This window comes from Taudactylus pleione, unplaced genomic scaffold (assembly GCF_031769625.1).
Source record: "Taudactylus pleione unplaced genomic scaffold, aTauple2 ptg000828l, whole genome shotgun sequence".
Classification (NCBI taxonomy): domain Eukaryota; kingdom Metazoa; phylum Chordata; class Amphibia; order Anura; family Myobatrachidae; genus Taudactylus; species Taudactylus pleione.
The window spans coordinates 1,933,096-1,959,767 of record NW_028285230.1 but is presented as its reverse complement, the minus strand read 5'-3'; the positions used below and the strand labels follow the sequence as shown (position 1 = coordinate 1,959,767).

Sequence of the window (26,672 nt, the reverse complement as noted above, 5' to 3'; positions counted from 1 at the left end):
ACCCAGGAAAGTGTGTGTCTATTGATATAACCAAGTATTGCATGTCTTCATTTTTTTTTTTAAAACTCAGACTGGACACTATCAACGTTGGCAATTCAGATTCCCTCGGCCCTTATACCAGACATTATGTACCAGTGCCAAAGGTAGGAAGCTTTCTGGTTGCCCATAACAACCAGCAAGAAGTTTAAAAATACATTTTCCTGATGGTTGTTATAACATGATGAAACAACTCAGGGCCACAAAATTACTGCCAATACATATATATTTTTAGAGCAGCTAATGCCTGTTTATGGCATCAATTTGATTATAACCTAAATGTAAGTTTATTTTACTTTTTACCCATAAACAGCTGCTTCAGTTTCTTATTTCATACATAAATCAGAGGCACGGAGAAAGCAACAAGACAAAGTGACACATGAAACAAGCACACAGTGGATTATTTGTGTTTTTAGTGGCAAAATTCAGTAGGCCCCATCAGTGCCATTAGAGAGCAGCAGTGCGCCCTCTGCCGCCCCGACCCCCTGGCATCATGCCAAGGGGACGCTAACACCGGGAAGTACAACACTGCTCGTAACGTCCTCAGGACACTCTGGGCGGCTGTACAGGGCGCATGCTTGTAGCGGCAATACCGGCTGCAGGGTGCCGTTCCATTCACCCTGCTAGCCAGATGCAGGGGCCGTGGTGGGCATCGATGGTGCCGCCTACAAAGCAGCGCTTGCACACCCCTACTTATGGCCATGGATCCTAAAGAAGCTGCTGAGTGAAGGACAACACAACTTATATAAACAAAATCTGACATTCAGGTCTCAGCAGCCCAGCAGAGGACTTCGCAGACGAGGAGGACTTCGCTGGATCTCACCAGAGGGGTAAGCATTGGTAAATAGCAGTGGAGTTTTCGTTAGTATCAGTGTTACTAAACTAAAAATTCCGCTGGCGTTTACCTTCGTTGATAAATAGGGGCCTAAGGGCTAATTTATCAATGAGTTTTCTCATTCATAGAGAGTAATAAAACACGTTGCGTATGATAAATGGTGCTCCAGCCAATCAGCTCCCAACTGTCATTTTCCAAACAGATGGCAGTTGGAGCACCATTTATCATACACAACGCGTTTTATCACTCGTGAATTATAAAACGCTTTGATAAATGAGGCCCTTAGGGTGCACCAAAAACTAGTTATGGAGCCGTTGGACACGAGAGAGTTTCAGAGCATGTACAGGAAACTGAAGAACTAGAGGTGCACATAGTAATCTGAGGAGAGGCTTCTGATGCAGAATCCATCACTGGTATTGGCTTCTGTGCTGAGAGGAGCAGACAATCCTTGGTTTACCAAGTTTGATTGCTTTAATAAGCCTTCAAGCTTAGAAATACATCGCACAAGAAAGGTAGTTGTGAACATGGGTAAGAGGTTGTGCCAAGGCTGAGTCCATGTCCTACATATACATGATTCCACTTCTGGGTGTATTGATCAGTGAATGTTCTGAGGTCTCTGGATACAGATTAAGGGGCATCGAGGAAAGTGCCTGAGCGGAATACAGAGGAGACGATCTTTCCCATGTTGTTTATAGTGGCTTCGCTGTCTGAGCTGGACTCTGAGTCACTGCTTCCTGAGTAGGCTCCCAGGCCGGGCAAGATCCCGATGCAGACGGACGCTGGAGGACAATGGAGCTGGGAGCTGGTGATCGAGCTACTCCCGATGGCGCTAGAATGGCTCTCTGAAATGACATAGAGATACAAAATGTATGTACACAAAATCCGCATGTACTCAATAGGGGGAAGGATAACCTTTCTATATTATGAGAGGACGTATACTTCAGTCTCTCCCTTTATAATGCCAAGCCTGCTTACCACAAGCTGATCCGCACTACAAATCGTGGGCTGCACGGAGGGTGCAGTGGCTAGCATTGCTGCCTCACAGCACTGCGGTTAGTAGTTAAATTCCTGCTCATGGCCCATCTTTGTGGAGTTTGTATGTTCTCTCTCTTTTTCGCTTGGTTTCCTTCGGGTGGGATAGGGAATATAGACTGGAAGCTCGACTGGGACAGGGACTAGTGTGAATGGGAGAAATATTCTGTGTAAAGCGATGCGGAATATGTGTGTGCTATATAAACAACCGTTAATAATAAATAACAATGTATTAACTATGTAAAGTATCTACAGTCACCCTCTCTATAAAGGCCACCTAAAACACAGGGGGGCAAATGCCATTCTAGAGTGGTGTTGTTGACCTGTCTATCACATTACCATGTCTGTATGCAGATTTGTCTTTCAAGAGGCTAGAACCGGTCTACACTGATTGGAGTCCTGAGTGCACTGGGGGATTCCAAGGATCATGCTCGCTCGCACACGTGAGGCTCATACACGCATACGGGCCCCGAAGGTCCTATCGTTGAATCTTCGCCCAATCATGTAATAGTTGATAAAGAAGAAACTATACATAGGAGATATGTAACAAACTGTAACATGCTCATATCTCTCTTCCTGGTGTCATTGTTCTTCATGTTAATCTGCCCCCGATAACACAATCCTACATCGGCAGCGTTGCCAGCATCCAATAAGTCTCCCTTAAGTCTCCAATAGCCGCAAAAAACAGAAATAACCTATGTTGGTCTGGTCATCTTTAGCTCAAACAGAATCAGCAATGAAACATGATGACTGCCACGTAAGAACTAGATACAAACCTTTTAACTGGTCATGATCCTGTTCCAGTTTCAATTTCTTTGCGCCAGACCTTTCAGAACTACTAAAACAAATGCAAAGTAGAAGAAATAATATTACATTAATGATAAAGTAACCACACATCTTTATTTGCCCATTTTAATTTTAAGTTTTGGGCCAAGTGATTCACAATACGTATAAAAAGCGGTGTATTAGGTGGCAGGAGAATAGACATAAAATGACGGAATAAGCCCGCCGTGCTGTATTACTGAGCTGCAGCGGGTTGCCAGGGAAGACTCTTCTCTTAATGAGCAGACACAGAATGACTGACAGCTTCTCTATCATGGGCAAAGGTTGCACAGAAGCTTACAAGGACAGGTCACGGTTTCTGTTATATGAATAAACATTAAACAGGTAAAGTGATTTTCCCCTTTGGGACTAACACCCATGTAATATGTATGAAGCAATCCCTCTTCAGCTGTTTGGAAGTACTGAGAGAGCTTTGGAGGACGGAGTCTTTCCTCCACGCAAAGCCAGCGGGGATTGGAGGAGTCAAATTAGCAGGGCACCTGACTGGGTAGCCGCCTTGGGGGCTATAAAATAATCTGACGCATTTTGCTTCCTTATTACAGTCCCTCTCATTCCTCTCCTCTACCCAGCTATGAAATGCTGCCATACTGTGCCAGATATACGTTACTGGTGGAGTCCGCAAGCAACAGAGGCCAGAGAAAATAAAACCAACAGGAGAGCTTTGGGAGAACAATAATGGATTATAGGGAAGAGAAATCAAACAACGGCAACTGTACCAAGTTGTGATCCCTGTAAGCAGATTTACTCTCGCGGTCATAGATAATAAAGTCCTATAATAAACATATATTTCAAAATCATCCCTTCATATCTACATTGGGCAAATGACAAATAGAGGGTTTTAGAGGAAGAAATTGGTCCTGAGCAGTTGTAGAATTTGCCTCGGCATACAATGTCAGTAATATATGTAGTAATGTTACAATGTGATTGATCTTACAAGGCTTGTAGGCTCATGTGCTTAGTGTTTGGGAAGCACTGCTGCATTTAACTCTTCATGTACTATTGGATAATACAGCTATAGGTACCGGTGATGTTTTCTACATTAAAGAACTCAATAAAGAGGAGTATTTCTCTCAGTCATATTACTGTAGTCGGGAGAACTAGTATTATTGCCTTAATTCCAAAGCACATCCAAATAGATAATCGGTACATAGCAGCTTATATCAGATTGCCAAACGTGCATTTAATGTTCATACTGAATTCATGTAAACTAAAATGAACCCTACCAATACGCTGCTGGACATGACAGATCACGGGAACCACACTGTAATAATGAACGTAACACCGTGAATGCAGATGACGGTTTGTTTCTTTATATACGAGACTTCCTATCTTTTAGCTGATCAAAGTATGGGAATAGCTGCCTCTTGACCCCCGAAATACAATACTGTTTAAAGTCCAAAAATAGTGTCTCAATGGCTACGTGAAAATATGTTTCAAAATCTACAAAAAAAAAAATGATGTGAACTAGTAATTTATCAATAAGTATTCTTACAGATGTGTCCTCATACATTGAGCCTCAATACACCAGTGAGTGAGACGCCAGGTCCCGTGAACTCTGCTAGCGCCGGGTGTCTTTTTTGCCGTATAGGTTTCAGTCGCAATGCGATGGGCCTGGGACGCACTAGCAGACTGTGCTGATTAATGCGATAGGCGACACTTGTATATCTGTGTGCGCCTGAGTCTGTATACGAAGCACAACGGAACTTGGAATGAACAATAAAAGCTGCGGCCGCTACATTTGTGTACAGATTCAGAGACTCCGTCCCACACAGATATAGAGCTGTATATCAAATTAATCGGCACAGTTGCTGGTGCATCATAGCCACATCGCACTGCGACTTTGACACATTTACGGCAAAACAAAGACGCAAAAAAGACGCCTGGTGCTAGCAGAGTCTGACTGGACCTGGCACGTCGAGAGGTTTTTTTTTAGCGTGACTGCAGCAAAGATGTGTAAGGACACATCGGTGATTAGTCTAATATTCTACACAAACCTCCTGTGGCGCACGGCCCCGGCCAGCAACTTTGACTGAGAAAGCTTAGTTTTGCTGTCAGCGGGTTTCACCGGAGCCTTCTTCTCGGCCTCCCTTTTGTGCTCTGTGGATGAGGCCGCTACTGTACGGGCATTGTGGGATACAAATTAAGGAGAAAGAAGCCTTAAAAAGAAGAATTGATTCAGTAAAAACCCTGTTTGCCTTAAAGCAACCAGTCCTTGTTCAGATCTGAAGTTCAGCAATGACCAGTAGGAAAATATATACTGTATATTTTTTAGCACTACAGCTTTATCTAGCTCCCACGCAGCAGAAATAAATAATTACAGTTCGCATGATACCATCACGCTCACTTAAAATACCAGTGTGGACTTTATGGTTAATTCAAACAAAAGAGCTATAAATAATTAAATAGTCAAACTCATTCACAGGCCCTGATGTTTTATAAATCTGTCTGGAGAGAGAGATTTAATAAAACACTAGTGAGAGCTTAAAACAGCAGGGCCCATTTAAATAAGATAATAGGTTTATATATGGTTTTTCCAGCATAGGCCAGCAATAATTTCAACAAGACTCTCTCTCATATAAGGGCGGACTATAATCCAGAGAAAGCTATACTTTGTCAGGGAAACAATCTGTGGGAAGTAAATAAAAAATGTATAGAACATAATATTTATTACCAGCACAATTGGGGTTTGGTGTGAAATACCGGCGGCTCAATAGCCGCCAGCTCAAATCCCTACAGCGGCATCCAGATGACGGAAGATCCCGGCAGGGGCGTAAGTACACTAACCCTCTCCCCTCCTAACCCTCTCCCTTCCCACACCCTACACCTAACCCTCCCGAGGGGGTGCCTAACTCTAACCTCCCCCCCCGGGGGTGCCTAACCCTGACCTCCCCTTTCCCACACCCTAAACCTAACCCTCCCGGAAAGTGCCTAACCCTAACCTCCCCCCCGGGGGTGCCTAACCCTGACCTCCCCTTTCCCACACCCTAAACCTAACCCTAATCTCCCCCTGGGGATGCCTAACCCCCCCCCTATCCCCAGCGTCCGGGATTCTGACACCACTATCCTCTCAATCGGGATAGCGGTGTCGGCATTTTGCCAGCGACCGGGAATCCCGTCTGCCGACTTTTTAACTAAGTCCCCACAATTGTACTCGTGGGTCTCAATAGGGTTGTGTAGTGGAGCAGATATTTATTTGCAGTTGCATCCCATCACAGAAGAATACATTGTACAGCTGCATGTACCGTTAGATACACATTGGGCCTCATTCAATTACCTGCGATAATTACCATGTGAGGAAAAGTGCAGATAGCCTAGGACTTTTACACCCGGAGCTATTCAATTATATTATTATTGTTGAAAACAGTAACATTATTATCTGGTAGAAGGATATTCTAAATTCATTTAACTCTTTCAGTTCTTCATCTCTCCTTTGCTTCTCCAGCAGTTCCTGTTTCCTCGAAACTTCGTCAAGAAAGTTTGTTTCATCTTCATCTAAACCTCGTACCATATTTTCTGCAGAAAAAAAACAATTATGACTGTAAGGCTTGAGAGAGCACACGTACAGACATAAATAAAGGACATGCCTTTATTATGAAATAACAGGATTTTGGTACTTCCACAGGGGACACTGGAGTTACAACACTGGGGTATTGAGGTGGGTCGAGAGAGCCTGGCACTTTAAATAAAATTTTAAAGATGTGACTGGCTCCTCCCCCCCTATGCCCCATCAGCCCCAGTTAATAAACTGAGCCTGAGGAACACAAAGGAGAAGGAGCTTCTAAAAAGGAAATGAGTACAACTGCGAAGCAACCACACTGCACGGTATACAGCAGTCACACCAGAAACCACAACACAGTGTAGCAATGTGCAGAAGAAAACAACCAGGTAACAGCGCTGGGAGGGCGTCCAGTGTCCACTGTGGAATCGGAGAAACAGGTTTACCGGTAAGTACCAAAATCCTGTATTCTCCTTCATTCAGTAGGGAACACTGGAGTTACAATACTGGGGACGTCCCAAAGCCCCCCCCCCTCATGGGAGGGAGAGCGCTGCAAGACTTGTAACACCCTACGGCCAAAACTAGCATCCGAAGCAGCAAAGGTATCAAAACTGTAAAACCTGACAAAGGTATGAAGAGAGGACCACGTAGCCGCTCTACAAAGTTGAGAAGTGGAGGCCCCCTTACGCGCTGCCCAAGAAGTACCTGCTGAGGGAATAGAATGCGCAGATATGGATATTGTCTGGGACAAAGAAGTAGCCAAATAAGCCTGACGGATAGTCAGTTGGATCCATCTCGCTAAAGTCTGCATGGATGATGGCCAACCCCGCCTGGCCGCATTATAAAAGACAAAAAAAAAGCATCAGTCTTACGGAGTGCGAGATACATAAATTCGTAGAACACACACCACATCCAGAGGGTCCGAGTCTCCCGACGAATCCTTCAATGCCGGAACCACAACAGGTTGATATATGTGAAAAGCCGACACCACCTTAGGCAAGAAGGACGGGCTGGTACGTAGTACCGCTCGGTCTTCATGAAAAACCAAGTAGGGAGCTGCAAGAAAGGCCGCCCAATTCCAAAACTCTCCTAGCAGAAGCAAGCTCCAACAACAAGATCAGTTTCCAGGTAAGGTATTTCAAATCAATATCAGCCAACGGTACAAAGAGCATGGACTGAAGAAAAGAAAGAACAAAGTTAAGATCCCATGGGGATGTAGGTGGAACAAAGGGAGGTTGTACACGAAGAACTCCCTAGAGAAAAGTCTAAACCTCAAGAAGCAATGCCAGTCGATGCTGGAAGAAAACAGATAATGCAGAAACCTGCACCTTAAGGGAACCCAACAGTAGCCCTGCATCCTTGTAGAAAAAGAAGAAGACTAGGTAAATGGAAGAGGAAGTGGAGGAACTACGCAGCTCACACCAGGACACATAAGATTTCAGAATCCTATGGTACTGAGCCGAGGTGAAGCATGGTCGGAATCACCTTCCTTGGGATGCTCCAACTTCTCAAAATGGTGGTTTCAACAACCACGCCGTCAAACGAAGACTACATAAATCGGGGTGAAAGGGCCCTACTGCAGAAGATCTGAGCGAAGGGGAAGAGGCCAAGGATCATCCGCCAGGAGGAAGAGAAGATCCGAGTACCAAGCTTGGCGAGGCCAATCCGGAGCCACCAAATGGTTGTCACTCTTTCGTGCTTGATACGCTTGAGCACCCGTGGAAGTAGAGGGAAAAGAGGAAACAGATACACCAGATCGTATGGCCAGGGTCCGCTTCTACTGCCTTGGGATCCCTTGTCCTGGAGCAATACAGAGGTGATTGTTCCTGGAGGCCATGAGATGCATCTGAAGAGTGCCCCATTGGAACACAAGGCACCGATAGACTTCGGGATGGAGAGCCCATTCCCCCGGATGAAGATCCTGCCGACTGAGGTAATCTCCTTCCCAATTGTCTACTTCCGGAATGAAGATTGCGGAGATTGCCGGGACACGTCTTTCTTCCCATCTGAGAATGCGTCTTGCCTCTCAAATGGCCCTGCGGCCTGGCGATTGATGTATGCCACGGCTGTGCCGTTGTTCGACAGGATACGAACCGGTGCCCTTCGTAACAGAGGAGCCGCTGCAATAATAGACGGCTCGCAGTTCCAGGACATTGTCAGGAGAGACTCCTGGCGTGTCCAGCGTCCCTGGAACTGGTTGTTCAAGGTCACTGCCCCCCAACCGCGGAGACTGGCACCCGTGGTCAGCAGAACCCAGTTCCAAATGTCGAATCAATGTCCTTCCAGTAGGTGATCGGTCTGGAGCCACCAAAGTAGTGAGATCAGAGATAAGGTAACCAGATGATGCATCTACAGATGAGATCCGCCCCATTGGGCCAACAAAATCCAACTGGAACGTCCTGGAATGAAACCTGCCGAACTGGATGGCCTCGAATGACGCCACCATCTTCCCCAGGAGTCTGATGCAAAGGTGGACAGAAACACGTTTGGGTTTAAGAACTAACCGTACCAAGTCCTGGATAGCCTGTGCCTTGTCCGGAGGAAAAAAAAATAAAAAATTAGCAGTAACACTGTGTCCAGATTCATCCCCAGAAACTGAAGCATTTGAGATGGTATTAACTGGGATTTCTGGAAATTGATGATCCAGCCATGTTGAATGAGGAACTGGTGGGCCAAGACTACATGTTCCAATAGACTTTCCCTCGACGATTCTTTGATGAGAAGGTCGTCCAAATATGGGACAATGTTGACTCCCTGTGAGCGAAGATTGGCAATCACCGCCATCACCTTGGTGAAGATCCTGGGAGCCAATGATAGGCCAAACTGCAGGGCCCGAGATTGGTAATGGGAATCCAGAATTGCAAAGCGAAGAAATGCTTGATACGGCTTCCAAATGGAGATGCGAATATACGCATCTTTGAAGTCCAATGAGACCAGATATTCCGCCTCTTCCAATCTCGCAATCACTGACTGGAGGAATTTCATCTTGAATCTGTGATAATACAGATAAAGGTTTAAGGATTTTAGGTTCAAGATGGGACGGACCGAACCATCTGGTTTGGGAACTAAAAAAAGATTGGAGTAGAACCCTTGGTTCCTTTGAGAAGTTGTAACGGGAACCAGGACCTCTGAGGCCAAAAGTCAGTCGATTGGCTGCTGAAGTACCAAATGTTTCTCCGGATCGACAGGAAGACCAGTGGTAAAAAACCGAACTGGAGGTGGAAGAGCAAAGTTGATCTTGTAGCCTTGACCAACCAAACTGCGAACCCAGGAGTCTGAAGATGTCTTGGCCCAGTCGCCGAGCACCCACCTTGGAGTCCCCGAGGTGGGACAGGAGCCAGTCATACGACAGGCTTGTCGGTAGGTTTGGGTTTAGGACTACAAGAGCTGGCAGCTTGGTATCCTCTAGCAAGACCTCCTCTGATAGCGGACAAAGCACAAGGTCTGCCCTGGAATTTAGTGGAGGAACGAAGGGAACGAAAGGAAGGCCCTTTAAAAAGGGTCAGCGTGGGGGGGGGGGGTGTTGAAGAAAAAAAAAAAAAAAAGGTGCTTTTACCACCCGTGGCTAGAGAAATCCATTTGTCTAGTTCAGGACCAAATAGATTATCACCCATAAATGGAAGCCCTTCAACCGCATGCTTGGATTCCGCATCCGCCTGCCAGGAGCGCAACCACAGGGCTCAACGAGCCGCCACAGCAGAGGCCAAAAGTAGAGCCTACCTGTCCAATATCATGCAAAGCTTCTCCCAGGAGTGACTTCTATCTTGCGATCTGATCCATCCTTCAAGGTCGTAGCGCCTGGTACTGGGAGGGTAGTCTTCTTATAAAGGCGAGAGACCGAAGATTCCACCTACGGAGGAGTTTCCCCATCTACTCCGATTATCTAGAGGAAAAGGATAGCGAGACAGAAAATGGCGCGGAAGTTTCCAGGCGGCTGCCATCCGTTTGTCTGTTTTCAGAGAAACTGGAAAGGTAACAGTAGATTTAGTTTTTTTACCGAACAGGTCTGCATCCACCGATTCCAGAACATCTTTATTAGACACCTGAAGTACCTCACGAACTGCGAGGATCAAAGCCTACAACCCTTGCGACAAAAGTTCTTGTTTGTGAGAGAAGACTTTCACATCAAAGTCCTCCAGTGTCTCGCCTTCCTCCTCTTCCTGTGAAGAATAATTTCCTTTAGATTCTTCCTCCGGTTGGAGAACCGCCGGTAAAGTTCATTTTCTGGGCTGCTGGTTGACGCCGACATTCGATGGTCTGGAAGAACAACTCATCATATGTATTAAACGGTCTACCGAACGGGATAAACCTTGTGCCCATTCATTGGTTGCAAAAGGGGGTTGAGAAGTACTGGGACCTGCCTGAGCAGCTTCCCTTTCCCTTCTGGAGGCGGCTAACTCAGAAGAAGTTAAATCCACCATAGCACCAGTAAAAGATTGCATCCAGGACAGAAGCATATGCACATCCTGCGGAGCAATAGAGGGTTCTGTATCACACACATCACATAGGGAATTTCCTTCTGAACGTGCATGTGCGAATTTCTTCTTGCATTTACAGCAAGCAAATATCGTTTGTGGTGTTTTCTCTCTAGCTGTCATATACACACACACACACACACACACACACACACACACACACACACACACACACACACACACACACACACACGTCTGAAATACAGGACAGAAAGGAAGGGAGACAGGGATAGAAGGGGAGGAGCAGGCCACAGCCAAGCTCCCACCTTATGGGGGTTAACAAACAAACTTTTGGATTAGCTCCCCCGCGACCGCAGTAACCCAGCAGTGCCTGCAGCACCAGCGTCACTCCTCTGTAAAATGGCGCCGTACTGTGCAGAGCGCGCCAAGAGAGGGAGGGTGGGGGGGGGGGGAGGTGAAGGCAGCGCTACTTTAATGTCTGTCTGCCTAAGCTCCGCACCCTGCGACGCGGGTCCCTGGCCTGAATGTATGAGGGCTATGCTGCGCTATGCTTTTCTCCACCAGCCTCTTACCTGTACCGTGGGGGGGGAAGCAAGGAGATCCCATTGATCGAGACCCAGCCGCGGGATTACCGCAGGAATGAGGTCTCCCTTGTCTCATTAGGGCACCGAACACTGGCAGCAGTAGCCATGGCGGTGCCCTGCCCTGCGGCTCCAACGAAGCAGGCATGCTGTCACAGAAAGCAGCCTGCCTGTCCTCATCGAAAAATTGTTTAAAAGTAATAAACATAAAATATAGAGCAATAGGGCTGGAGACAGCCCACAGTGCTCCGGCTTGTCTCCGGCACATTTTTAAAACTGAGGGCTGATGGGGCATAGAGGGGGATGAGCCGATCACATCTTTAGAATTTTTTAAAGTGCCAGGCTCTCTCGACCCACATCTATACCCCAGTGTTGTAACTCCAGTGTCCCCTAGTGAATGAAGGAGAAATTGTATTTAACATATAAGCCACAGGCACTGTATCATTGAGCTAGACAATATATATATTAAATAACCGAGAGGGTTTGTACACCGCTATAAGTGTCCAACACTCCTCTGCAGGACTCTTTCATATTAGAAGGAGGAAAGGATTCTTTACTGAACATGCAGATTGCAGCTAACAAGTTGGTTTGCTGAAAAGTGCAGTGTAGATTGGTGAATTCATAAACAGGGGTGGGGCCATTGATAACCATAGCAACATCATCTCAGCATTTTGACCAAGTGCTATAGATAATGGTTGAGCTTCAGCTGTCCAATAGTTTTGCATTGTAGCAGCACTGCAGTGGAAAGTCAGAGTAACACTGTCACGATCCGGTGCAAGAGTTCCTCTGTGGAGGACAGTGAGCCAGGGGGTTAGGATGACTAGGAAACAACTAGGGTAAGTAACAGCTAGGTCTCCCTATTGCGGTCAAACCCAGGTTTGGCTAGACCTGCCCAGAGGCGCAGAGTTTAACCAACTTGGAGGTCTTCACTAGTGACCCCTCCAGTCTGGATTTGGGTTTCACTACAGCAAGAGGGCAGGTCGCGGCCCCTCTGGACAGGTACCTGGGAGTGGCAGAAAGACCGGAACTAAATTAAAGGAATTTGTATATAAACTAATACTTGAACCTGGAGATGAACTGAAAACTTGAATATTGGAGATGAACTAAACTAAATACTTGAACTCTGGTGATGAACAGAATACTTGAACACTGGAGATTAACTAAATACTTGAACACTGGTGATTAACGGAGAATGAAGAGATTCTATATCGCAGGTTTGCTTGAGAAGTGAACACAGGGAAATGTACTGGGAACTGCTACAGATTTAGGCGCTGATTTGCACAGAGAGACACAGAGAGAAGTGGACACAGGCATGTACTGGGGATTGCTATAGATCCAGCTGAGAACTAACTAGAAATTAGCAGGAAACCTGACACCTCAGTAACACAGGGAAGCTGCAGAAGAGCTAGCAGCACACTACAAGACACACAGGAAAAACAACTTAACACACTGGACTTCTGAGAGAGAACTAAAGTCTCAGACTGAGAATTAGCAAGGGAGCTAATACAAGAAATACTGCAGAACTGTGAGCAACACTTAACGAGTATCACAGGTCTCTGGAACAGCGAAGTTGAACAGCAGTTTCCTGTTCCTGGAGTCAGACTTAAATACCCCTGGGTAGCTGATCATTGAGTCAGCTGAGTAACCACAGGACTACCATTGGGAGAGACTAGTCAGGTGATACGGACCAACATAGCTGCGCCCATGCCCAGCACCCCAGAAACCAGGACGCATGCACGGAAGCCCTAGCGGACCCCAGGGAGAATACTCAGACACCACTCACCTCCACTCCCAGCGTCTGGGCACCTAAGCCCAAGGACGCCGGCACTAAGGTGAGTTGCGGACGATCCCAGGCCGTACCCTGACAAACACTGAGCAATGTGTATTTACAATCGGGATTCATATCTAAAGACTTAAACTTTGGGTTTTTAGTGGTGCCTAATGTGTACTCTCTGAATATACACCATGGGACCACTATTCACGCGAATGCAGCCAATTTGATCACTTTGTGCTTTACTGGTATCACTGGTTATGAATGAATGGATTATAATGGATATTACTTCAAAAATACTAAAACGGCTGCCTCTACACTGTGTAGACGGAGAGGTACACTTTTTTTTTTTCCTTTAAGTTGTTTTTATTGAAGCATCATATAAATATTACAAAAATATTACAACACTAATACAAAAGCAATACAGTGAAAATACAAAATAACAATGGCCACTACAATCAAGCAATGGCCATAATCGCGGATAATTGTACAATATTCTTGAAATGATCATAAAAAAAGGAATAATAGAAAAAAAACAAAACACAAATTCACACTGATATAATCAAATAATAAACAAAAATAAAGCAAAGTCTCTCTCTCCCCTTCCCCCCTCCCCCACGGGAAACCCCACACCCACCACCCTTAAACAACATTTGAATCAAGCTCAACAGGCGAATCGTTATCCATTAAGCGTAATAGATACCAAGAGGCATTACAGAGACCATAATGAATTTGTCGTCTCATTTCTCTAGATAGTGTAGAAATATAGCTTTTCCACATATTGAAAAAACGCTCTACTTTGTGCTCCTTATCCAAAGATAAAAGGTTCAGGATAAACAGCTTAAAAATTAAAAACAAAATATAGCCTCCCATTCCTTCCCATATAATTATAAAAGAATAAGTGACAGAAAAACTTGCGTTTCTTGTTCCATATCAGTGTGCCCAAAGCACTTATTACAAGTGGTTTAACCAATATTGTTTTGTATTTTTCTAACTAATGTCAATGGCCCATTCATTCCATTGGTGCCGGTTTGCTGAAACCGCAAGCCCTGAATGCAGAGAAACACGTAAGAGGTGTTCAACTGATTTCAGTCTTATTTGGGTGGTACGATTATACCTTGGCTGAGTATATCAATTGCTTGGTCCCCCCTGCAGGCTACAAGATTACAGCGCACTACGCAGCCACCTCCCACACTACCTCCTGAAAGGACATCACATACATGGTTCTGCTTCATTGTAGTGTAAAGGTGCCCATCCACTAGATGATTAAGATGAGCGATTAGACAATAACAATCGTTCATAAATAGTTTGCAAAAACGTCTAAAACGACCAGTGATGCGGGTGCCCGATGGTCGTTTAGACATCTATCATCGTGCAAACATGCTGGTCAACCTGACGATAATGTCAGGTTGAGCATGTTTGCAGATGATTGATGAGCCTGCACTGAATGACTGCTCGTTCAGTGCAGGCTCATCACAGACTGACAAACGACTGTACGATTACAATGTTGTAATCGTGCAGTCGTTTTCATGTCTGCTAGTGGATGGGCACCTTAAGGAGGATATCAGCAAGGAAGGAATTGCAACACCTGCTTCTTGCTAAAAAGATTTCTACACCATCTATGCCTTGCTGCTATAACTAGTTACATACTGCATCTAAAAGAGTACAGTGGGCAGTATTGTGGATTTGAAACAGTAAGATTTATATTATGGATTTCAAGATATAATAAGTGACCTTTTATAAATCAATTCATAACTTGTGGCCTGCTGATTAGAGGGCTCCGTGTGGCCAAAGATTAAACTGTGAGGGACTGTGAGAGTTTCGGGCTCTACAGATTAACATTTAATAACTTTACATGTAGAGCCATTAGGTCACCCAGTTTAAAACAATAGTTACTACAGATGATTAAGTTTGGAGTTCGAGTCACCTATGACCGCCTATGGCCCGTATTCAATTGCCGGCGAAAATTCTGCTGAGTTTCGGTTGCCGCACATGTGCTCGCGAGCGGGTCTGAATCAGGCCCCTTGTCCAGAGGAATGGGGTAAAATCCCTCCAAGCCGATGTTCAGGACTAATGAACAATTACAAGAAACGTTTAGAAGCAGTTATTGCTGAACAAGGGGGTCATACCAGATACTGAAAGCAAAGGTGCACATACTTTTGCCACTCACAGATGTGTGATATTGGATAATTTTTCTCAATAAAAAAAAAATGAGCGTGTCTTTTTTTGTCTCATGTGTTTGATTTTGTTCTCTTTATCTACTTTTAGGTCTTGTATGAACATCTGGAGGTAGTTTTAGGCCAAATTTCAGCAGAAATATAGAAAATTCTGAAGGGTTCACAAACTTTCAAGCACCACTGTATATGCTATTCAGATACTGATGTCAATTTTTTCATTTAATTAAGATACATTTCTCAGTGTGTGTATATTATGTATTTTTATGGCATTAAATGTGGTATTTATAATCAGGATAAATAGTTGTTTTGGTAATTTTTATTTTAATATCTAGTGCACTAGTGTGTGTAGGTGTAGTAAGACCACTGGAATGAATGGAACTCATCAGCATTGTTCATTTGCTTTTTTCCCCTCACATCAATAAAGACTCAATAAATCTCTTTGGTGTCATAAAACAAAGGAGCCTCTGTGTCTCCCCTTACTGCCACATAGTGGCTGGCATGGGAAATTGCTTTAACTGGCTGAGCAGCTAAAGCTGGGCATCCATTATACAATTTTCTCAGATATCTGTCCAATCTGGCTGGTTGGAATAAAAACCTGGTAATATATGGGAGCAAATGACAGTCACTCATATGGTTTAAACACTGAAAAAAGGACAAATAAAATTGTTTAAATTGGTTAAATTTGTGTGTTTTAACTAATTTGTCTGAACAACCATTTTTGTCTGTTTTCCAGTGTTTAAACCATATGAGTGACTGTCATTTGCTCCCATAGATTACCAGGTTTTCATTCCAATCAGCCAGATTGGACAGAAAATTGTATAGTGGATGCCCAGCTTAAGAGACCCGATCCATTTAGTACAGAATCACAAAGTGACTGGAATACAAGATTTCCCATTGGATTACAGCCCGAAACAACTAGAACCATGACTCATAGGACCATGCTACATGTCAGTCCTCCAGGGTCCAATTAGCGACGTCACAAGCCTAGGAGAGGCACAGTGTCTGGTGTCGTAGTGTTACCAGGGGCACTCTGGTGGGTCTTCTGCTCCCACATCATATGGAAACTAGAACATGCTGCACTGACCTGCTGGTATGCGCCTGGTACCTCCTTCATTGAATGTGGATGTGATTTGAGCCAGTGTCGCTGGTCTGTAACCATAGACAATGTTGGCCAGACGCCGCTGGTAACGATCACTAAGCACCCGTGGTTGGCCACTGTGCTGTCCACGGTGGGTGACAATGCCTTCCACGAGGTATTCCTGGTACACACGTGACACGTAGGTTGAATAATGTTGAATGTCCTGCACAACTTCGTAAATGGAATGTCCCATCCGTTGGGCACCCACTATCATGCCCCGTACAAACTCCGATAATTCATGTTGCCCTGCCATGAGCAGCCTAGCCAGGGTTCAAACTGACTCACAAGGTGCCAGATTACAACTGGTTCAGGTCTGGGCATTTCTAAGACATCACAGTACGGTGACACTAACCCCGATTACCTTTATATATTGCCATCTCATGACTTTTGGCACGTCAGTGTAAATTTTATTTTATTTATTATTTTTAAAGCAAATAATGGGTGAACGAGGATTTGGAAAGTTTTCATTACTGTAAAATTGTAATAAATGTGTATAATTATGTTACTGCTATTTTATTATGATATATTGCAAGTCCCCTTATCACACTGGTACAACCCAGTTCAAAAGAGGTTGCAACCTCATGCGAACCAACCTGGGCTAGTTCTTGCTATGGCCTCGTTGGTTCCTTGCTGGATTAGTAGGAATGAGCCACTGCTCTCTAATGCAGGGGCTGTTCAAAGAATGTATGGGGGGGCTTGAGATGCCCGCTGCCCAGTTGTATTTATTTAATCTACAGAATTTATCCTATTTTTTTTTTTTTTTTTTATCAGCCACTCCATTTAGATTTTTTCTTCTTGGAGAACACACACGCTGGAAGCCCCATTGAAATAAATGGTCTATTGAAAGGAATGGGAAAAGCACCATGGAGCTTTTAATCAATTCTTTATCATCAAGACAACAGTATATTCCTAACCTGATGACAACCTTCCAATAGTTTAGAATCTGGTTTCAAAATGAAGTGATTTAGTTTATTAGGGACCCCGTGCCTAGTACTGGGTAGGGCACCCATAACAACCTGAATTACTTGTTACATAGGTTCAAGCAGGTGCTGGAAATATTTCTTAAGAGATTCTGTCCGTGTTGACATGATGGAATCAAGCAGTTGCTGCAAATCTCATATCCGCCACATCCCATGCCCAACTGGTTTGAGATGGGGTGACTGCCTAGGTCATAGGTGTACACTGACCTTATTGTCATGTTCGTGGCACCAGATTGATATACCATGTGCTATGTGACACAGCACGTTCTCCTGCTGTAAATAACCATTAGAACATGGGTAGACTGTGGTCATAAAGTGACACACATGGTCAGTAACAACACACAGGTAGGCTGTAGTATTTAAAAAAAAAGTATCAATTATTATTAAGGGGACTAATATGTACTAAGAAAACATTCTCCACACCACTGAACCACCACCACCAGCCTGATCTGCTGACACAAGAAAGGCTGGTTCGGTGGATTCTTGATGTTACGGTTTCTGAGAAACTCAAACCAGCCCATCTGGCAAGAACAATCTTGCTAGGTCAGTTGCTTTTCTAACTATTCTGCTGTTTGGTCTGAGCAACAACTGAACCTCTTGACCATGCTTTTATGCATTGGGTTACTGCCTCATAATTGGACAACTGAATATTTTCACTAACGAGCAGATATTCAGTTGTACCTAACGAAGTGGCCACTGAATGCATATATGCATGCACACATACATATACGCACATCACAATTAAAACGGGTCTTACTGAATTTAAACTGTTCTTCATAATCCTGCTGTTTCTTTTCTTTCTGCTCCTGAAGTTTTTCATATAGAGACCGAGGGTCGTACACTTCCTCTGGACACTCTGTGTAAGATAATAATAATAAAAAAAACAATTACAATGTGGATCCATGATTTATAGCAATATGCTTTGGAGAAAATAAGTCTCATACAACTATAACATTGATTAAGGGACCTTAATAAAACAAATGTCAAAAAGTGTGGACCCCAAACCGCTTCAAACTAACAGAAACTGATAGGATCTTCATTGGGCATAGAGCAAAATACGGTCTAAGACAGGCAATTAAAGAGAAGGACATCTGCATTTCGCCCTCTCTAGAGACAACGCGTTTGCTCACCTTGAACCATGATCTTGCTGTTTGAAATTAGATGAATATGCTATGAAAGGTTTTTAAATTTGCTTGTGTCTTTGGTGTAACTTTCTCTTGGGTGTTCCGCATAGAATTCATTTAACTTGTCCTCTGTTTGAAATCCAAACATCACTACATGTCCCAAATTTAGGCTGCTCACTTGGCGCTTCATTCAACAAATACACCCCGACTGCAAAATGAGGTTTATTTTCCATTGACATGTTAAGAAGATTGTTTAACATATCATTATAGAATAGTAGCCTAATAAATGCAGACACTTTTATAATATCAGTTCATATTCTTGCTCTGGCTTACCAGTGGTGTGGTGCTCATGTGGTTGTGGTGACAAGTTGGGATTATCAACTGTAATGAAGCATGGGCTCATAATGCAAACAAACTACTGTACATACAGTAATGATGTGACAGCAAAGCTAAAGAGGTTTTAGGCCCAACAAAGCAAACTATGGGGAGGGGGGCACAAGAGATGAAGATAAAGGGGAATGCAGAGATGAAAGTGACACCAAGACAGTTTGGCGCCTATGCCAGTTTGGAAATTGGTAGAATAATTGGGCCCATGATGGCATATGAGAGTTAAGAAGTTATGGTTTTCAAGGTTTCACTTTAGGTGCTTTAGAAACATCCAAGGATGAGGGAGGGGCCATGGTTTACAGGTTAATCGGGAGGAGGCGGAGCCAATATGACATGAATCCATTAGAATCACATCATTTGGCTCCGCCCCTTCCCAACTGACCCGCAAATAGCTGCGTTTTGTCGCTAGGGAGAGGGAACTAATGACAGTGCCAGCCCATCAGGTCCCATCCTTATCGGGTCTACAACCCACAGCAAGAGGTGTGTGTGTGTGTGTGTGTGTGTGTCTGTGCCTGTGTGTGTGTGTGTGTTTTGCCCCTGGTCTGTAAATCACTGCAACTATAGGTGCGAGGAGCAAGACACTGAGCCGATGAGTACAAGGTAACTGGAATAGCTGCAGCTAGATGGCAGCAGAAAAGTAACCGTGTTCTCAGGTGGTAAATGGGGGAGGGAACGACCATGTAAGTCACAAATAGAATTAGTTACAGAGGAACACGAGATAGACAGAGACGGAAAGTTGTGGATGTAAAGAAAGTGAAGTGACGCAAGGTGAAGATATAAGTTGATGTATAAAATCAGAGAAAGCTGTATATAGGTGTCACTCAGCACAGGGGTGAAAAGATGTTTAAAGATACAGTTGTGTCCTTACACCTAGCCTCAATATGTCATGCGGCACGAGGCGCCTCCTGGGAGTGAGCCGTGTAGTAGACATTTGGACGAAAAAGAGAAGAAAAAAAAAAAAAACCTGTTTGGTGCACGGAGGAGGACTCTATATGAGGACACGTCTGTATATGAGGATGTAAACAGACTGTGTAGTGGTTCCAATATGTAATGACAGGTGGAAGTTAGGAAATATAGGACAAAGATGTATGTCTGGAAAAACAGACAAAGAGAGAAGATGTTTTCAATTCGCTAATGGAACTACTTATGTATTATTACTTACTCTTACTTAATAACACTTGTCTAGCAGCATGTTTACTCTATTATGTGTCTACATTGCTATTAGTCTGTATACTAGGCCTGGCTTTTTTATTTTTTTCCTTTAGTCTTTTATTTTCTCCCCCTGCCACCCCTCTCTCCATCTCCAATGAGTGTGTGTAGCTGTTGTAATGATAGACCCCATCCGTGCCTGGACCTATGCTGCGCTGGGAGGACAGTAGTCCTTAGTGAGGGCTTTGGCTCCCAGGATAACAGACTGCCTTTCGGGCTCTAGGTTGTGCTGGTAGGGATGATGAGCTTGCCCTTCATGCAGTTAGCGCTGCAGTGCATCAGGAAGATGACACAGAACAGAGAGAGGCTAAAGTGTCCCCGGGAGTGGCAGCAACCTCATTGCTAATAACAGAGGGTCGGGTAGACTCCCAGCCTGCTGGCCTAACATACCCTAGGGCTGGGCAGCAGTCAGGGAGTTGGCTACCTTCTCACCAGCCGGGACTTGGGCAGTGGAATGCAATCTCAGTTTTGTGTTTACATTTTATTTTGTTTTAGCCACAGACATGCGTGCCAACATTATTGATCTATTTTTTATCATCAGTTGGTTTTATTATATAGATTGACAGGGTAGTTATGTGATCACTTTTTCCTTAGAACGTACCTTCTGGGTCTTCTGGTTTCCGCACTTTTTCCCATTCTTCCTGTCTTTTCTTCCTAATGTCCTCCAATTCAGATTCTGTTACAAACTTTTTGTTGATGACCAAATCTCCTTCATGCCCGTCCATTTTTGTACACCTACATGAAAATAATAGCGTTGTCAGGAGTCCTCTGCAGATTATTAGAAGGGTGGTTTACATTTTGTTTTCGCTTAGAGATGACACTGAGGTTTTATATTCCCTGCAAAAGATATTTAAATCTCAGCGCAGTGGCGGGTACCCCAGGCAGGGCCATAACTAGGGCAGTGCGGCCGATGCCATCGCACAGGGCACCACAGGTCAGGGGGCGCTGGTTGGGCCTATCAAATTTCTGTTTATTATCATTCTTGCCTGTAGCTTCCTCTTATTTCATCCTCAGCATCTCCTGGCATTCCTATCTCTTCCCTGGCCCTTCGCCATGAAGCCATGGCCCTTTTTTGGGTGCATTATGTCCCTTTGAAAAATGAGGGGGGCGCCAATGCTCTTTATGGCACAGGGCACCAAAAAGTCTAGTTACGGCTCTGGTCCCAGGTGACTGATTTCGGATAGGAGTTAATGTGTTTGTGTTCATCAGATCCTGCCTGCTGCTGTCATTAACATTTGACATGGAACAGCCTTATATAGCATGCAATAAATTAAAAAGAAAAAAAATTGGGTTTCCATGACAGCTGCAACAGAAAACAAATTAAGGTGAAATTAATCTAACGGTGCCATCAAGGATAAATGAATTGAGGAGTAGAATAAAAAGAATATCTACAAGTGAAACATGGATGAGAGAGGGGTCATTGTTTGACGTGAGGAACCCCATGGAACAGTGGGCCTGATTCTGACGCGCTCGCAAGCGGGTCGATGGTGCCCAATGGCGCATGCGCACGACGGAGGCGGCTCCGTCGTGCGCATGCGCGAGACCCAAATAACGACGGCCAAGCCGTCATTAAGGGTCTCGCACCAAAGGGGGCGTGCTGTCGATGGTGATTGAAAGCACGCCCCCTTTGGTGGGCGTGCCGGGGGCATGGCTGCCCAGACGGAGGCGTTCCCATGGGATCGCCTACCGTCTGGGTCCGGCCCCACTGACATCACTAGTGATGTCAGTGGGAGTGCTTTTGGCTCTGATAGAGCCAAAAGCACTTCTGGCCTTGCAGCAGCGAGACCCTACCGCAGGGTCTCGTCGCAAGCACGATGGTCGCGATGGTCTTGACCATCGCGACCATCATTTTGGCCGCTCGCTATAGCTGTGGGTGGTCACCCACAGCTATGCGAGCGGCCAGGAGGTCGCTCCAAAAAGGAGCAGGTACGGCCCTGATTCAGAGTGTCCGGCTCTGAATCAGGCCCTGTACTCCTAACAAGGATTTAAATTAGAACCATTGACACCGTTCTAGATAGAGATGGTTTAGCAGCCAAATGGGTAAAAACAAATATCTGCGATACGATAAGATCTATACACTATAAAGTCTGCAGGTACTGATATATATTTCTCATAGTGAATACACTAACCACTGCTGGTGAGAGAGTGGCATGCTTTTGTTTTACATGAATATATTAAACGTCTACTGCATGATCTCGATGGCAAAATGACTGGCATCCGACAAAGGGCCTAATTCAGATGTGGACACAATGCAGATATTTACGCAGTTGAGTGATTATCGGCCAACTATGCATACGTCGTGATCATTTTGCGCACATGCATAGCGACGCCCCTCGCAGTCAGGAGTTATTTGCAAAGTGATTGTAGTTCAGGGATCATTTGGGGGCGGTTCTGGGGAATAGCATGTCGCAGCAGTTTTTTGGGGGCAAGTCTCAGCATACTAATGCAATTACGTATGCAAAAAACATGGCGACCCCGGGTCCAACCCAGTCTTTGGTGCCCCATCACACCTCTCTACCTTGTGTGGTGCGGTAGCGCACCTCTTTCAGTTTGATAGTGTGGTGCTGGGCTGTGACATCAGAGTCACACTCCCAACCCATCACCGGCAGAGGATAGCAGGAAGTCGGCAGGTTCACAGTAAAAGAGCTGGCGTTCAGTGTTGGGAAACTGAATAAATTATGTTAGAACACTCATATGTTTTAGGCATCCCATAAAGCAATTCAACCTTGCCCCTCCAGCTGCTGTGGAACTACACATCCCAGCATGCCTTGCCACTGTTTTGATATAACAGCATGCTAAAACTGTGGCAGGGCATCCTGGGATCTGTAGTTCCATAAGCAGCTTGAGGGCCAAGGTTGAAGGCCACTGCCATAAAGCATGGTGCCTAGGTTCTCGAAGTAGTAGAACCGTGCTGGTTAAACTAACTGGGTTCAAGAGCAGCAGGAATACATTCATTTGTTAATTTGGGAGTTGTAAAAAAAAAAAAAAAAAAAAAAAAAAAAAAAGGTCTGGGTTTGAGCAGGGAGTGTGTAAAGCTGGGTACACATTAGACGACCTGCAAACGATGTGATGTCATCAACGATTTCCCCTGAACTCCCGGGCAAACGATCTAGTGCATACACACTGTGCAATCTAACAAACGACCAAATGATAGGTCGTGCTTCGTTTGGTGGTTACATCGTTAACTATATAATGTAACCAATATCGCCTGGTCGTACACACTGCACAATCTGAAGGGAATTGTTAACGAGATTCACAGATCTTACTGCATGTACCATAGATCTGAAGATGCGATGAACGCCGCCACAGGAGCGCGCATAGTGCGTACACACTTAGCGTTTTAAACGATTTGTCATTCCGATGCGTCGGAATCGGTCAAATCGTTCAAAATATCGTCTAGTGTGTAGGGGCCTTTAGTTTGTCAATGATACAAGCCCCAAAAACAAAACAAAAATTGGCCAATCTTATATACACTTGTACTATGGGCATGCGATATCCATAAAGTCTTTCACATCTGTTGAGTTGTATAGAAATATAGTTATAGGTTTAGTCTCCTCGGGACAATAAATGTATTCTGTTGGGAAAACTTAACGGATATGAATGAACTTGCCCAAATTTTAATATTTACTGCCCTTTTATACAACATATATACATATTATCTATGGCCACTAATAGTGCATTTGTCCAATACTTTTTCATCCCCCCCCCCGCCCCCCCTCTTTTGGGAATCAGGGACAAAATATCTTCTAGGGATGCTGTCAGACACCTAAAGTCCAGAGAAACATCCCATTATTACATGAAATTCACTGGCTGCCACCTGATAAACTGTCCACAGCTCTCAGATTCTGGAATGCTACATGGTGTGGGACTAAATCTGAAGCAATGTATCATGCAAAAGAGCTATGGCAAAGTCCTACCGACAAAGAAACAACAAGTTTGGGAAGGGGCGTGGCCACACCTATGTGCTGCCCTGAGGACACAGCCCAGCTGGGGCTGAGGCAGGCAGGCCAGTGACCACACCTGCAAGAAGCAGGACTTTCAGACTTGCAAACTAGCTGCCGCTTGTTAGATAGGGCTGATGAAGTGAGGTAGTGTCCTGGAAGTGGGCTAGGCTGGTAATGATTTTCTGTTCATTTATGCTGGCAATATTAAAGCATCGTTTATTTACAAAAAAAAGACAAGATGTATGGTGACCCTTATTTGAGCTCCCAAATACTGCACCTCTGACCGCTCTACTGAGCAAAATACCCCAGAACTACACACACACACATATATATATATATATATATATATATATATATATATATACATACATACACACACACACACACACATACTCCAATCTGGCCCACTGTCCCCACACACTAATATATATATATACCCGACTTAAATCTTCAACTTAGTACGATCTATTATGTAATGTCATCCAAATCCATCCAGTGGAAGGCCCAGAACAGGCTCACTGGGTCAAAGTTCTTCCAGACGCATTCCGCCATGAGATCTAACTGGAACACTAAAGCACTCCATTAGGTATCCCAGACCAATTGCCACCCCTCTGAAGTTTTCATACATATCCATACATCCACTGTAAAGCCTAGAACAGGTTCCTGGGTCAAAGTTTTGCTCAGCGTACACCAATGGGAGGTCCGACCGGGACCCTAACCCCCCTAAAACCTGGCTAGGATCCAACTGGACCACCTCGCGCTGGTTTCATCCCAATCAGTGCAGGGGTGTCCAAATGCATAACCAGACAAATAAACAAACAGACCCAATTAATTTTCTATATAAGACATACATACACACACATAACTTTTTGTAGAGAGAGAACTTCTTAAAAAAAGAGTGAAGGACCTATTATTCTCATTCTTTTTGTTTTCCCCCTTTGAAGTTTTCTGCTGTTACTCCGAATATACTGCTAAAGTATAAAAGGAGAGAATATGGCATTCTCAATCTGGGGTGGAAGCCTTCTGACAATAATATAGCTTGGGAACATGGCCTATTGGCAGAGGATGTCCGGCATCACTGGGAGCATGGCCAGGTCTGCCAGGGACAGACAGTAAGTAAATAGTGGCATGCAAAGTTCTAATAACCTGCACAGGTGGCTAATATAAACATATAACAAGTACATCCATTCTCCTGGCCTAGGGACAAACGATGCAAACACATTTTGGAGCATACAGTCCCCTTAATTTACTTATGCACCCGGTTTCCACTTTTATATCACCTGACATACACTTATAGCTTTAGGGTATTTGCATAGCCACTTTCATTGTTTGATGAATGTTTTTTTTTTTCCTTTTGCAATCTCTCATATACTGTGTATGTAACATTTGACAATTCTCTCCCAGGCTCCAAACCGACCATCTGAAGCCTACTCAGCAACCCTCCACAACGAATGCCACCCCCCACTGTGCCTCTAACTTGGGCCCCATCTGCAACCAGATTTACACTTATAGTCCTAACATGTAGCACATTAAATTGTAAGCTCCCAGGAGCAGGGTCCTCACATCAGCACTCATCTAGTTACCATTTTGCATGTCGCTGCTTCTTATGTAACGGTTTTATCTCTGTACAGCACCGGATCACATTACAAATAACATAAAAAAAAAAATCTCCATTAAGTTGGGATGTCGCTCCCCTCCGCTTAATGCCAGCAAATGGGATTACAGTGCAGCCAATCAGGATATACAAGTTTGGTGCCACTGAGGAAATGTTATAGAAAATTGCAAACAACAAGTACAGTTCTATGCAGTGCAATCAGCAAGTAAAGTTCTTCCCCAGGCACTGCAGCAAACCACGAAACACACCAAGCGGTGTCATTAGCCCACTGCTACCGTAACCTGAGGTCCCCTACATACACCCTCAGGACAATAGGCAGCCCGTATGTCGACAACTGAAATGTCTGCATGGACAAAATGTCACAATTTAGGACATGTCTGTATAGTTAAAATGTCAACATTAGCCGTAAGGTTAGGTTTAGGGGCTTCAGTTAGCGACAGACATATCTTAAAAGGGACTTGCTGACATAATCACGTTGACATGAATGTCGACCTAATATACCAAACCCACAGCCCCCCCTCTCTGGGAGGAGGGGGGGGGTCGGGGGGCAACAACATAAAGATTATATAAATCCACATAGTCACTCTTAGCATTGAGAGGTTTGCAGGTTATGCTGGGACTTCTAGTTCCACAGCTCCTGCAGTCACATGTTGGATAAAGCTGATAGACATTATATTACACTACACCTATATCTAGCTACTACACACCCCCTTATAGGAGAGACACGACTACAGTTAAGGCCCTCCTGCCACCCAGACAATTGGCCCTTGTACTGTGGCCCTACAAGAACCCCCTACATTGCCTTACCTATGTCTCTCTCTCTGCCAAGTACCCAGCTCACTCCAGTCTCCTCCAAAACCGACAGCCCATCTAGCCACCCAGAGGGCCGCTTACTGCACGCTAAAAACCAATCAGAGCGCAGCTCACATCACGCTGGACCCAATCGCAGTTTACCTGTCCAAAGGAGTCAGCCAATCACCTTTGCTCCTCACTAAAGATGGCCGCCCCAGCCTCAGCACTTGTTACTCCTCCGTGATACTGAGGTAATGAGCCCGGCGCATGCGCAGG

At 44.7% G+C, this 26,672-nt stretch overlaps 1 protein-coding gene across 1 annotated transcript; it reads right to left on the bottom strand.

The window, feature by feature from the left end:
• Positions 1 to 1,319: 1,319 nt before the first annotated feature.
• Positions 1,320 to 26,490, bottom strand: PSME3IP1 (proteasome activator subunit 3 interacting protein 1). Its single transcript, XM_088458376.1, has 7 exons — positions 26,412 to 26,490; positions 20,647 to 20,780; positions 18,083 to 18,181; positions 6,138 to 6,259; positions 4,741 to 4,874; positions 2,680 to 2,741; positions 1,320 to 1,713 (listed from the first exon to the last, which is right to left on the bottom strand). Exons 2-7 carry the CDS (start codon positions 20,768 to 20,770, stop codon positions 1,499 to 1,501), a joined length of 756 nt encoding a protein of 251 aa, XP_088314502.1. The 5' UTR covers positions 20,771 to 20,780; positions 26,412 to 26,490; the 3' UTR covers positions 1,320 to 1,498.
• Positions 26,491 to 26,672: the final 182 nt, after the last annotated feature.